The following is a 14,615-nucleotide window of genomic DNA, read 5'->3' as shown; positions in this document are numbered from 1 at the left end:
GATTCCCAGGCCATCACACCCCCCTTCCCCGGGAATTATGCTTGAAAACTGCCTTTTCTTGGCATCAATAGAAAGTTGTTCTCAAGACTGGATGATGTGCAAGGGGAGAGATGCTGAAGACCAACTGGGGAGGACTCGAGGAATTGAAAGTGAGACCTTCTGCATCTAAGGTGGATGCACTACCACTGAGTTATGCCTCCCACCCTGAATAGAACATGTATGTCCACATTTTTCCATCTTCTAAAGGACGACTTCAAATAATGTCTTTGCAGTGATGCACATGCGTTGGAGAAGCAAGGGGACATGACACGAGTGAAAACCTCACAGCTGAGGATAATCACACAACATGGGATTCCACACCTCTACCCACTGTCCTGCTGCCTCCTTGTCTGTTTTCGTGAAGACAGGAGGACCACACAAACGAGAATCTGGCAGAGCATGAAAGGAACATTCTGATAAGAGCTTCACATTGTGACCTGGAGAAAGTGAGGCTGAACGCAAAACAAGAAAAGAGAGATCATAATGACAGGTTTTGTTTTGTCACCAAGAGTACCTTGAAGTTGCTCATTAATCTTTTAGACAAATCTGCCATGTTAATGCACAGCTGTGGAATAATAAGATGTCTCTGGACAAGGAACAGAAAGAAAGACGAGCTTTTCAAAACTTACCTTTTCAGTTCAGGTTTTCCATTGGACAGATCAGGGATGGGGAGCCTGTGGTCATCGAGATGCTGCTAGATTCCAGCTCCTGTCACCCACATCCAGCATTGGGAGTGATAAGGAATGTAGTCAGTGCTGTTTTTCTAGAAAAAGAGGTGCCAGAACTCACCATAAACCCCCTCCCTTGTGCTCTTATAATGGCAATGATGCCCACACGAGAGGTGCCAGAACTGAGTTCAGGCCAAAAAAAGACCTGGCTGTAGTCCAACAATTTCTGGAAGGCCCATCCATGTTCTACATGCTGATATAAGAGGATGCTTGTCACAACTGTGGTTAAAATGTTGCACATTTTCAATAAGTCAGTTTCCTCTAGACCAATGCTTGGCCTAGATATGGCTGCCATCTCCAGAATACAGTAGTACCTCGGATTTTGAGCAGAATCCATTCCAGAAGTCCGTGACTGGCCCAAAGTCACCCAGTGAGCACCATGGCTGAGTGGGGATTTGAACCCTAGTCTCCCATGTTCTAGTTTGACACTCAAAACATTACACCACACTGACTCTGGATATTTTGGATATATATTACCTCTGGCAGGTTATTATTTTTCTCTTCTCCCTCCCCAAGGATTTATTTCAGAATAGCTCCCTCGTGAAACAGTATGAAAGTGCTATCGGACACTTTTAAGCAGTGTACAGTTTTCCTGTGGGAACTATTTAATGGGGTGACACTGTCTTGGATATCAGCACACACACAACGATATGATCGTGCTGAAGCCATTTGTTTTTATGGAATAACAATAAATACTGAGGTTTGCTCAGGACTAATGGAGATCTCCAGGGATGACAAACCCATCCCCAAGGTATCGTAAAACACTATGGAGAGACTAGAACAGAGCACTCTTTCTGGGTTGATACATAAATTCCTCAGGCAGTTAGGTGCAAAGGTACCATTGCAAGAAAATAATAAGCTTTTAATAGGCTGCATAGATAAGACACAGAAGAGGACAATAGCAATCTGGTGTGCAGTGGCTGAGAGTATTTGGCCTCTACATTTGGCCAGGATATAAACAATAATGCAAAAGAAAAAAGAAAAAGGCAGCAACAGTAAAATGGTTTGATTATAAGAGAAGACAGAAGCTGTGGTGCTCTCAGGGTAGAAGTCCAGCTCTTACAGTATCCATAGTAGAATGATCAGAAGGCCTTCCAAATTCTGAAGGGGTGGCTTACCACATTGACTTACCACACAAATGACACCGAGCATTCATCATCTTAATCATTTGTGCATACAGGGCTGTTAGAATTCCTGCTCCGTGATTGCAGTCATGAGATTGTTGTCTATCACATGACGGTGTATGTTTTGACTCCACAGAGTGACGGAGACAGGATGTTTGCGTTACTGTGTTCCGTGAAGTGGGACTTTTGTCCTTTGTTCTTTTTCTCTTTGCTGTCTGATGCTGGAGAGAGAGGGAGCCATGTTGCAGTGCTCCCTGTGTGTTTATATGCAAATAAAGTAGATTAGCCAAAATGCTGCCTTCAGGTGTCTTCTAAAGCTTATATAGTTACTTATCTCCTTGGCTCGGGTGTCACATAACTCCATACCCTCCAACCAGGACCGTCTTAAGCATATCCGGTGCCGTGGTGCAAAGATCCCTCTGGTGTGTCCCCCCCCCCCCCGGCAACTTCAAAACAAAGGAGGGGGTGGTGGAAAATGTCCTCTGCCTCCCCCACCGCCCCGATCCCTGGAGTGGTGGTGGCGCTCAAGTGGGAAAACGTGCTGGCAGACATGTTCTCCGGCATCGGGGCGCCTGAGAAGGCAACCCGGGAAGGCTGTGCGCCACCTTTCGCCAGGAAGCAGGAGGAGGATAATGATCCTGTCTTTAGCAGATGCAGAGGCATGGGAGGGAAGCTGCATGCCCACCAGCCATATAGTTGGCGGGGCGCAGCTGGTGGGCGTGCAGGGAAAGGGGAGGCGGCCGGCAAAGCCGTGCAGCTCCCCCATTCGCTAGGGCGTCCCGAGAGGCCAGCGCCCTGGCGCAATGAACCACTAAGACCAATGGGAAAGGCAGCTCTGTGTCCAACATTTCTCTGATGAAAATAGGGACATCCTAAGGAAAAGCGGATGCTTTTGAATTATGGTGCTGGAGGAGACTCTTGAGAGTCCCATGGACTGCAAGAAGATCAAACCTATCCATTCTTAAGGAAATCAGCCCTGAGTGCTCACTAGAAGGACAGATCCTGAAGCTAAGGCTCCAATACTTTGGCCACCTCATGAGAAGAGAAGACTCCCTGGAAAAGACCCTGATGTTGGGAAAGATGGAGGGCACAAGGAGAAGGGGACAACAGAGGATGAGATGGTTGGACAGTGTTCTTGAAGCTACCAGCATGAGTTTGACCAAACTGCGGGAGGCAGTGGAAGACAGGGGTGCCTGGCGTGCTCTGGTCCATGAGGTCACGAAGAGTCGGACACAACTAAACAACAACAACAACAAGGAAAAGCAGGATCAAATTAGAAAATGGGATGGCGTCTGTAAATCTGGGAGTGTCTCTGGAAAATAGGGAGAATTGGAGGGTCTGCAGAAGTGTCATCTGTTTCCCTTAAGTAATTAGAGGGGCAGGGGGTGGTTATGACCTTCTCACAGCATGTCATAAGCTAGATTTTACTAAGCTCCATAACCACACCAGAGTGTGTGTGGCGGGTATTGCTATCTCACTCACAGCTGGGGAGGGGGAAAGGTCTGCCTCTCCTGCCCATGTGCTGAAATCAATGTAACAATCAAGCAACTGGCATTTTTAGTACAGCGACAGAAGATATAGGTACATTTCCTCATTTTGATCATGAAACATCTGTATAGCGTTAAGCCGTTTTGAAAGATGAATCTCATGTTTACTGTGTTTTGGTTTCCCTTTCATCTTCTTGGCATCTGTCTTTGCTGCATAATGTGCAAAACATCTAGGCCAAATAGGATTTCAATATGGGGTACGCCCCTTCACAAGTTAATAGCATGGCCCTCTGCGAGTTTACTCAGAAGTAAATCCAGATCAAACGCATCCATTCTGAAGGAAATCAGCCCTGAGTGCTCACTGGAAGGACAGATCGTGAAGCTGAGGCTCCAGTACTTTGGCCACCTCATGAGAAGACTCCCTGGAGAAGACACTGATGCTGGGAAAGATGGAGGGCACAAGGAGAAGGGGGCGACAGAGGACGAGATGGTTGGATAGTGTTTTCGAGGTTACCAGCATGAGTTTGACCAAACTGCGGGAAGTAGTGGAGGACAGAGGTACCTGGCATGCTCTGGTCCATGGGGTCACGAAGAGTCGGACACGACTAAACAACAACAAATCCAACTGTGTCCTGTGAAGCTTTTCTCCCAGGTAGGTGTGTACAGGATTGAGCTGTGATTCATTTCCAAGTGTTGCAATAATGCGAATTGTATAGCAAAGGTGAAGGGGGGGGGGATGATTCTGTAGACATAAAACCCCAACCAATTACAACCTCCCCTATTCCATCTTGCGAAAGGAAACCTGATTAATAAGGAGAGAGAAACAGAGAAGTCACAACATGTCTTGCAAAAACCCCTCTGAATTAGCAGGAGTGTGTTTGTTCTGTTGCTCCAGAGATCAGACAGGAAAGGGAACTTGTCAATCTGATTTGTTCAGGCCAAGAAAGTTCAGTGTGTCTTGTCATTTTGTCAAAATTTGCCTATTTTTTCCCAGAGTTTTAGGGTTGTGTCCCCCCCCCCTTTTGTATCGGAGTCATTCAAGCCGTGTGCTCCCCATACACGAGAACTATTTTTGCAAACTAAATACAAAATGGCAAATGACATGATTGTACTGCCAGGAAATGTCAGACATTGGAAGAAACACGAAAACAAATATATTGGCTGAGATCCAACCATCTTCCTTTGCTCGTTGTCTTCTTACAGGAGAGGTTGTGAGAGGAAAGTTGTGGGAAAAACTCAGGAGAGCATAAAAGGCCTTCTTTGGAAATACTGATCCTGGAAAGCAAACTCTTCCACATCACAAATTGCCATATGCCCAGGAGAGGTGTCTCACCTTCTCCTGCCTATGACTCTTCTTTGGCGATCACTCATAGCCAAATAAGATTGTCTTCCATAATCACAGTTTTAAAAATGAGTCTGCAAGTGTCTGGGGAGGCCAATTCTGGATCCACATGTCCTTCCACAGTGGGGACATAGGTTTCTGGACAGGAGTTGATCACGGTGTGGATTTGCCAAGCATGCCTTCCTCCTAGCACGTTTCTCCCTTGCGTCCTGAGTTCGAGTGTCTTCAAAGCCCATGACACCTTTGGTAAAGGATGTTCTCCAACTGGAGCTCTTGCAGGCCATTGTTTAACAATTGTTGGTGTTTATACTACATTTTTTAAAATTTGCCTTGAGAGAGTCTTTAAACCTCTTTTATTGACCACCAGCATTACGCTTTCCATTTTTAAGATCGGAATAGAGTAGTTGCTTTGGAAGATGATAATCAGGCATCTGCACAACATGACCAGTCCAACGTAATTGATGTTGAAGAATCATTGCTTCGACATTGGTGATCTTTGCTTCTTCCAGTACACTGGCATTAGTTCGCCTGTCTTCCCAAGTGATGTGTAAAAAATTTCGGAGACACCGTTGATGGAATTTTTCGAGCAGTTAGGAGATGGCGTTTATAAGTGGTCCATGTTTCACAAGCATACAGTAAGGCTGGTAGTAGAATAGCTTTGTAAACAAGCATTTTCGTTTCCCTGTGAATGTACCGGTCCTCAAACACTCTACACTTCAATCAGGAGAAAGCCACACTCGCAGAGCTCAGGCGATACAGTTCAATCCACAATCACAATCTCAACCTCTATGGCAGGGCTTAGAACTTCTGTCCCATGGAACTAATTTAGATCTGGTATAGGTCCCACCTTGGCATTCTCCAACAACACCCACCTGCCTGTTAGGTAGAATAGTTTAATTCACACAGAAATGGAAAATGTATATGTATTAATGAAGGTTTAAAAATTGATAATGTCTATATGCGTATTGCTAACACTGGGTTTTTTTCCACAACAGTTTTTCTAGAGGACTCTGAAGCTCCTTGCAGAGTTAATGATGAACTAACTGACCATTGTTCTCTGGTAGCTAACGTGTGGGTTGTAAACTTGGACCATGTGAGAGGTATTGGGTTGCCATCTCCATTTTGAAAGGAGTTGCCTTTGAGTCTTTGTCTCCCAAATGCAAAGGAGTGAAGATGCAAATGGAGTCTGCTCTCTGAATGCCACAGGGAGAACAATGCAAGTAAATGGCTCTCCTGAAGGGAGAGCAAAGAAGTTTGGAGGCTGGAAAGCTGGATGGAGAGAGAGAGAGAGTTAGAGTTAGAGAGAGAGAGACCTTTGTTTGTTTATAGGACTATTGTATTTCAATATTTTGTTGGAAGCCACCCAGAGTGGCTGGGGAAACCCAGCCAGATGGGTGGGGTATAAAGTACAAATAATAAATTATTATTATTATTATTAGTCTGTTTGGAATATTTTGTAAGATGCTGAGCCTTTGCTGGACAGCACAAGATATTGTATGGTGTTACGGAAAATCTGGGTGCGTATTTACCCTGCCACCCAGCCAATCGGACCAAGTCCGTGGATTCTAGCGGAAGAAAAGGAAGCTCAGCAGGAGCAAGGTACGAAGATCCAAGTTTATTGCGCAACAGGTTCAAAACGAAATTGAACCCCGAGAATGGGGCGGCATAAACTTTTAAAAGTTCCCTCCAAGTCCCAGAATACAGTGCATGAAAACGTCATGAATACATTATGGGAAGGTTGGGTTTCGTGGATTACATCATGAATATATTACACACGTCATGAATATGTTTACAGAGAGGTGGGGTTACACTGATTAACATTTGAGACGAGGGAGGGGGAATGTGCGGAGTGAGGGATATACATAAATAAACGTTTCTTGAGTACCGGTGGTGGCAGGACAATGGGACAGTGATATGCATCGTCTGCCACCTGGTATTGCCCGGAGGAAGGGTTAGGCAGGACGATCTGACAGGATTAAGAAGTTCCTGTGTACGTGCCCTGCCGCTTCAGGGATTATGGTGGTCGGGGTGCCATCATGGAGTCCAAAGGGAGCTGAGTTGAATGACACCAAGAGCAAGGAAATCGGAGTTATGGTTGATTTTATATGATTTTCGAAAGGTTTCGATGGTTTCCAACCTATCCCGTAGCCTCGGTCAAAGTCGGAAACAAGGTGGATACATTGTAACTGGGTTTTGACAGGTTTACGAGCAGAATGGATACATTGTAACAAGGTCTTGACAAGATTACGAGGTCGGGAGTTTCGGTTCCATTGTTCTCGCTGCGGGGGGCCGTCAGCAGCTTGTCAGTAGGTTTAATGAGGCGTGCAAGGGCTCCCTGAGCTAGCTCCTGCAGGACAAATGCACGGCTGTGATTGGCTAAGACGCGGCCATAGGAATAAGCGGAGATACAGGAACGCCCGGTCTACTCGTTCTAAGTATGGAGCGCAGATAGCCATAGGAAGAGATAGGAGAATATATTCATATTTTTGAGCTTATTTCGCTCGTGAAAGAAAGAAACGAAAAGGGGGTCTGGGAGAAGTGTGGTGCTTGTGCAACAGTGAGGGGGGACTGGGTGGGTGTACCGTGGGTACCCTCGAGGTCATCGCCTCGGTTGCTCAAGGGAGAGGGGGGCAAGAGGTACCCCCCCCTCTGGTCCGTATCAGTCCCCCATTCGGAGATAGATTTGCATTAAAGTTCCGTAGGAACTTGCAAATCTTTTCTCCGCACCACAGAAACGCTAGATTTCAGTGATCTCGTATTCCCCTTCCCCCAGATGCCTCATCTGTACGTAGTCTGGAAAGGTAGGGGTGTGTTGGGAACGGGAATAGGCTCGAAGAGAGAATGAGGTAGAAGAAGTAGACTGGCGGAGGAGGGAGCAGCAGGGGCTAATACAGTGCACAGTACAACATAAGATAGAGACACAAAAAACAGCGGTTAAGATGAGGAGCAGTATGACTTTCAATAACTGTCGGAGCCATCCTAGCCTGGGTAACCATCCCCACAGGTCCACATCGGATAGTCCCTCATGCTGGATATCGTGTAGCCTCCCTGCTAACTCGTGAATATTGTTCAAATGTCCAGTTATATTTAAGGTCTGGTCAGTTACGTATGTGCAGCACTCGGTGCCTATTAAGGCACAGGTGCCTCCTTGACTGGACAAGAGGAAGTCCGTTGCAATCCTCGTCTGTAAGCTCAACTGCCTTACCTCGGATAGTTCCGACATGAGAGAGTCTGTGATCTGGGTCGCTTCCTGCATGAACTTAAGGAGGATGTCGGTGAGTCGAAGGATATCCACGTGGTTTGAACCGGCCCCGTAGGCAGGGAAGAGTGCCCGGCCCACGGTCTCTCCATTTGCAGCTACATCTGACAGGTCTGACAGTTCCTTTTGCTCCCTTTTATTCCGTTGTCTTCCGGGGGGTAGATGTGGGGTTATCCTTATCCCGGGAACAATATAGCCGACAAAGCAGGATCCGGACATGTGTGGGCTCACCCATGTATAGGCGCGATGCCCGCACACCCAGAATAGGCCGCTGAGATAAGACTCCATTCTGCCTGAAGCAAAGGATTGTAGCAGCATGGTGTCTGTGGGTTGTGGCTTCCAGTCCGAGGGGTGTCCGACGGCAGTGGCCCAGGCAGCGGTAAGGTTAGGAAAAGTCCGGGAATCCCTTGTGTTGGAAACAGTGACCAGTCCAGTTGGTAGGATTTCAAGGGTGTTGGTGCATGTACTGGATCCGATGAAGGTTCCTTCTCCTGAGAAGCTGCGGCAAAGGGGTCCCTTTGTAGGGCCGGTGAGATAGAGGTATTGATGTGTCAAGTTAAGAGCGGTTAAGTTCCAGGAGGTTACGTTTCCGGAACGGAACTGTTCTAGGGTCACCGGCACTGGAACCAGTGGAAGACTCTGTTGGAGATGGCTGGGCGCGTGAGCACAAATCCAGCAGTCCGGGTAGGGTGCCTCCCTGGCCACCTGGCTGAGAAGTTTAATGTAAGAGTTTTGTTCCCAGGAGGACAGGAGGTCTTCTCCTGGGAGCGTAGAGTCAGCGCCGAATTGTCGGGGTGCTGTGCCGACCGGGTGGAGGGGGTCGGTAGTGTTCAGTAGTCGCCTATCCCTGGCGATACCGCCGCATCTCAGGGGTCCGACGTGGTCCCATGAGGGGGAGCGCGAGGGGTGTATGGGATGGTGCCACCCTTCAAGATATTCAGCCCCTTTCCACTCATGAGTGACCCCTAAGTCCCATAAGCAGCAGAACCGTCGCAGGCAGAGTCCCTGGAGTTGGGGCTTCCGGGTTCCTAGGGTGGAGCGGAGGCACTGGAATCCGAAAATCAAGTTTCCAGAGGGGTGGTTGGAGTCCGTGTAAGCGTGAGTGGCCCCTCCTATCTCGACTTCGGTCCAGTTAGGGTTTCGTGAGACCTCTCCACTCTCATAAAGAAGATAAGTCCCATTTCTGCAGGTCAGCCGGTAAGAGGAGTGGTCAAGAGTAAGAGCCGCAGAGCCAATACGGCGTAAATCCTTGTTTCGGATGAAAAGCTCCCAATATTCGTTTTCGGCGAGTCGGGGCACTAGGGAATGGCGCAGTAAGGTCCGAGACTCAGGGAGGCAGAAATCAAAGTCCCCCATTCGATCAGGGTTAGACCTACCCGTCTCGACCTCATGATAGTCTAAGAAGTGATAGTCCGTGTGCAACCCTGTGCAGTGGTCCGATGAGGTGGACGGGACCCAGGATAAGGCGGCGAGAAGAAGGGCGTTGCAGGCCAGACCCATGGTTTGGATGCGCGCCGGGAGAGCGCAAATGGTCAAACGAACGAAGGTATCAGATAGATGAAGCTGTCAAATACAGCTGTCAGATGAGCTGTCAAAGCGAGGCTGTCAAACGAAGCAAGCTGTCAACGGAGCTGTCAAACGGAGCTGTCAGATGAGCTGTCAAAGCGAGGCTGTCAAACGAAGCAAGCTGTCAACGGAGCTGTCAAATGGAGCTGTCAGATGAGCTGTCAAAGCGAGGCTGTCAAACGAAGCAAGCTGTCAACGGAGCTGTCAAATGGAGCTGTCAGATGAGCTGTCAAAGCGAGGCTGTCAAACGAAGCAAGCTGTCAACGGAGCTGTCAAATGGAGCTGTCACCGCGTCTGAAACGCAGCTTGATGGTGTTAGTATCTGGGATGATTTCGGACGTCCAGTTGGATGTCGCGGTGTCTGGTCCGGTCTGTTGAGCCCGATCTTGGCTCCGATCTGCTGGTCCGGTCTGTTGAGCCCGATCTTGGCCCCGATCTGCTGGTCCGGTCTGTTGAGCCCGATCTTGGCCCCGATCTGCTGGTCCGGTCTGTTGAGCCCGACCTTGGCCCCGATTTACTGGTCCAGTATGTTGGGCCCGAATTTGGCCCCGATCCGGTGCGGTCTGTTGGTCGTCGTCGTCAATATATGAGGTCGGTGGAGCAGGTGGAGTCGAAAAGGTGAAATCCTCGCCTTCGCTTTCTTCAGTCTCCTGTGGAGGGGGTGAGGACTTGCACCTAGTGTGGTGTAACCAAGAATTCTTCTCACCTACTTTCACGGCGGTTGGCGATGTCAAGAGTACTTGGTAGGGACCTTCCCACGCGGGTTGGAGTGGTTCCTTCTGGTAGACCTTGACGAGGACCCAGTCACCAGGGTGGAAGGAGTGAGCGTGGACGTCGATGGGCAGGTTCTGTCCCTCGATGGCCGCGTAGTGGTGGAGACGCTGCAGTTGTGTCTGGAGCTGAATGACATAATTAGTAAGTTCTGCTTCTCCCAGCTCCAATTCTGAGAGTGGGAATAGAGTGTTATAGACGGGGGGAGGTCTCCCGAATAAAAGTTCGAATGGAGAGAGTTTCAAACGTTCGGTTGGGGCGCTGCGGATGTTATGAAGAACCAGTGGGAGTGCATTCACCCATTTTAGGCCAGTGAGCTCGCAAAGTTTGCCCAACTGTACTTTTATCTCCTGGTTCATACGCTCTACTTGGCCTGAGGATTGTGGGTGGTATGGAGTGTGGAGATCCCATCTAATCTGGAGTGTCTTGGCCACTAATTGCACCACCTCTGCAGTAAAGTGGGTTCCCCTATCGCTGTCTATGCGGCGGGGTATGCCATAACGGGGAATATCCTGTAGGAGGGCCCTGGCAACTACGGATGCGGTAGCTTTTCGGCAAGGGAATCCCTCCACCCACGAGGAAAATTGGTCCACTATAATCAAAGCATGTTTAAAGCCTTGGCATTGGGGCAGATCGATAAAGTCAAGCTGCAAGTTCTCAAAAGGGACAAAGGCCCATGGTCTGGCTCCTGGTGGCCTCCTGGGTTCACGCTTGGGATTGAAGCGATGGCAAGTAATGCAATTCTTTGATGCTGCTGCTGCGGCAGCGGCTATTCCGGGTGCATACCAAGATCTAATTACATGTTCCATTAATCTCCCTTTTCCCCAATGTGTCCGCTGATGAAGAACCCTCACTACTTTTGGAGTCCAGGCCTTTGGAAGGACGGTTCTTCCATCAGGGAGGACCCAGATGCCCTGTTGCTCGGTGGCACCTATCGATTCCCACATAGCTCTTTCATCCGCTGGGGCAGATTTGTAAATTTCTGCAAGGTCTAGGTCTGTTGGTAGTTGGAGGGCTTGAAACTCGGATTCATTGTTAGGGACGCGTAGGGCAGCCATCTGTGCGGCTTTGTCGGCTCGTCGGTTTCCTTTAGAAACTGAGTCCCTGCCTTTGGTATGGGCCTTGCAGTGGACAACGGCTATAGCGGCCGGTAGATGGATCGCTGTGAGAAGTCGCTCAACTAGGGCGGCGTGCGAGATTTGAGACCCGGCGGCGGTTAGGAAGCCTCTCTGGAGCCAAATTTGGCCGGTTGTGTGCACGAGGCCAAAACAGTATTTACTATCCGTATAAATGGTTATCCGCTTCCCTTCACCAATCTCGCAGGCACGCAGCAGTGCAATTAACTCAGCGGCTTGGGCACTGTACTGGGAGTTGATTGGGTTTGATTCTAGTACTTCGAAGTCGGAGACCACCGCGTACCCAGTCTTTCTAACCCCGTCGATTACTTTAGAGCTACCATCAGTATATAGTATTAGGTCTGGGTTCTCCAAGGGAAGATGATCTAAGTCTTCACGGGGCTTTTCGGCTTGCCGGACAATAGTGGTGCAGTCATGATGTGGGGTGCCATCATCGGGAAGGGGTAGCAGGGTAGCGGGGTTTAGCGAGTTGACACGTTTAATGGTGACATTGGTTGGGGTTAGTAGGAGGGCCTCGTACCGGTTGAGGCGGGAGTTTGAGAAATGGTGGCATCCTTTTAAGGTTAAGAGGGTTGAGACTGAATGGGGAACGTGAAGGGTGATTTCGTGGCCCAGAACTGTTTCTTGGGCTTTCTCGAGAAGGACAGCAGCGGCTGCAATGGCTCTCAGGCAACTGACAGCCCCTTTAGCAGTGTTGTCAAGTTGCAGACTATAATATGCTACTGGCCTCTCTTGGTCTCGGAAGGGTTGGGTTAGGACACCGGAGGCTACCCCCATTTGCTCATGGATGAACAGTTTGAAAGGGATTCGGTAGTCGGGTAATCCTAGGGCGGGAGCGGATCTGAGTTCCCGTTTTAGTCGTTCAAAAGAGTTGTAAGCTTCTTCTTCCCAGACCAGGGTGTCTGGGTGGTCCTGCCGCGTCATAACAGTTAAGGGCTTCGTTATTTCGCTGTAGCCAGCGATCCAGGCTCGGCAGAAGCCGGCCATGCCAAGGAAGCCGCGCAACTGTCGCTTCGTTTTTGGGAGAGGGATTTTTGTGACTGCCTCGATCCTGTCAGTGGCTAGGCTTCGAGTCCCTACTCCTAAGATGTGTCCGAGATATTTGACTTCTTGTTTACAATATTGGAGTTTCTTTGGAGACACCTTGTGTCCCTTCTTTGCTAATTCTGATAGGAGGTGTTTAGTATCTATCTTACACGCCTCTTCACTGGTAGAACACAATAAAATATCATCCACGTAGAGAAGCAAGGTGGAGCTAGCTGGTAGGTGGATGTCCTCTAAGTCCTGATGTAATACGGCCGAGAAAATTGCGGGTGACTCTACATAGCCTTGGGGCAGTCTGGTCCACGTTAGTTGGCCGGGCCCCCAGGTAAATGCAAAAAGGAATTGACTGTCCGGATCCAGGGGTATACTGAAGAAGGCGGAGCACAGATCCGCTGCGGAGTACCAAGTTGTCCCTGCTGGAATTGCGTTTAGGAGGGAGTTCGGGTTGCCCACTACTGGGTGTCGGGGTATTACGAATTGGTTCACTAATCTCAAGTCCTGCACAAAACGGTACCGTATAGGTGTCCCCTCTTTAGCGGGTTTCTTGACTGGGAGAACTGGGGTATTACAGGGCGAAGCGCATGAGACTAGGATCCCTTTTTCGAGGAAGTCCTCAATCATGGGTGTTAGGCCGTCTATGGCTTCTTTGGGCAGAGGGTATTGTTTGGTGCACGGGAAGGGTAGGTCATTTCGGTACGTGATCTTGACTGGAGTAGCGGAGAGTAAGAGCCCGACTGAGGTTGATTCAGTGCCCCATAGGGAGGGGGGCAATTCGTTTTCTAGGTCCAAAGGGAGTTCGGGAAACTGTCGGTCCGCTTTAGATTCTTGGACGATACCTTGGAACATGGGAATAGAGTCCCCTGGCATATGTAGGTAAATGCCATCCGAGGAGCATTTTATGGTGGCGTTAAGTTTGCAGAGGAGGTCTCTGCCGAGGAGATTAACAGGGCTGCTTGTTAAAAGGAAAGTGTGTTCCGCTAGTAATGGTCCGAGGGTGACCTTGGCCGGTCGCGAGAGTGGGCAAGTGCGGGGTATCCCATCCAGTCCCATTACTTTCTTGGTCACTGTTCCTGGTTCCAGGTGACTGTCGGTTAGGGTGGAATAAGTAGCCCCTGTGTCCAGTAGACATTGATAGGGGTGGCCGTCAATCTCGATAGTGCAGACCGGGTCCTCAGGTGACAATGCAAGGACAGGGCAGATGGTTTGGGTCTGACTGGGATCCCCTTCTAATTGTCAATAGGTGTCCTGATCATCGGGAGGTGGTTGATTTGGAGGGTGCAAGGGAGGAGCAGTGGCATTCGCCCAAGGGTGAGCAGACTGGTCTATGGCTGGCATTTGGGTTCGGGGTCCGGATTGGGGTCTGGTTTGAGGTATCGGGTTCGAGGGCGTTGGTGGAGCATAAGTCACTGGTTGGTGGTTAGTGTAGCCTGGGGTTACGTTGGGTTGCGGGGGGAAAGGAGGGTGGCTGGTTCGAACAGGGAAGGGCTTGGATTCCTGCCCCCCATAGGGTGTGGGTGTCGCATTTAGGTAAGGGCAGAATCTCTTTATGTGTCCCTCTTCCTGGCAGTAGTAGCACCCTCCGGTCCCCGGTCCCCATTGCCTATAGGGGTTTGGGGGTCCTCCTCCCCGGACTCCCTTTCCTCGGTTGAGACCTCTACCTCGGTTAGGGCCATAGGTAGTTTCCATACTTAAGGCCAAGATCTGTTCGGCCTCGGATTTTGTCTCCTTTTTCTTTCTCTCATCTCGAGAGTTATAGATGGATTTCGCAATGGACAAGATTTCGTTTACACTCTTTCCATCGTATCCAATTTGAAGATTCAGGGCTTTCCTAATGTCTGGGCAGGCCTGATCCTTGAAGAAACCTTTAACGATTACTTCATGTTGCGGATTCTCGGGGTCTATTCCTCCCCAGGTCTTGATGGCAGAGACTAATCTCGTATAATAATCAGAAGGGTGTTCGTTTGGTCCCTGCATTACCGTTTGGACTTTGGTCCAATTAACGGTGCGTTGTCCAGCAGCCTTTACGCCGTCCAGAATGGCTTTCTTAAATAGTTTCAAGCACCAGATCCCATTAGTTGTGTTATAATCCCATGTAGGTTCTACTCGGAGGCATTGTGCG

General features: G+C 49.3%; 1 protein-coding gene across 1 annotated transcript; it reads right to left on the bottom strand.

The window, feature by feature from the left end:
• Positions 1-7,457: 7,457 nt before the first annotated feature.
• LOC144326897 (uncharacterized) lies at positions 7,458-9,545 on the bottom strand. Its single transcript, XM_077924015.1, has one exon. It carries the CDS (start codon positions 9,477-9,479, stop codon positions 7,458-7,460), a length of 2,022 nt encoding a protein of 673 aa, XP_077780141.1. The 5' UTR covers positions 9,480-9,545.
• Positions 9,546-14,615: the final 5,070 nt, after the last annotated feature.

The sequence above is a fragment of the Podarcis muralis genome, chromosome 1 (genome assembly GCF_964188315.1).
Source record: "Podarcis muralis chromosome 1, rPodMur119.hap1.1, whole genome shotgun sequence".
NCBI classification, from domain to species: Eukaryota; Metazoa; Chordata; class Lepidosauria; order Squamata; family Lacertidae; genus Podarcis; species Podarcis muralis.
This window is presented reverse-complemented; position numbering and strand designations above follow the sequence as displayed.

Bases quoted from the DNA above. Each gene is read 5' to 3' on its own strand.
- LOC144326897 (XM_077924015.1), bottom strand. From the start codon at position 9,479: ATGGGTCTGGCCTGCAACGCCCTTCTTCTCGCCGCCTTATCCTGGGTC.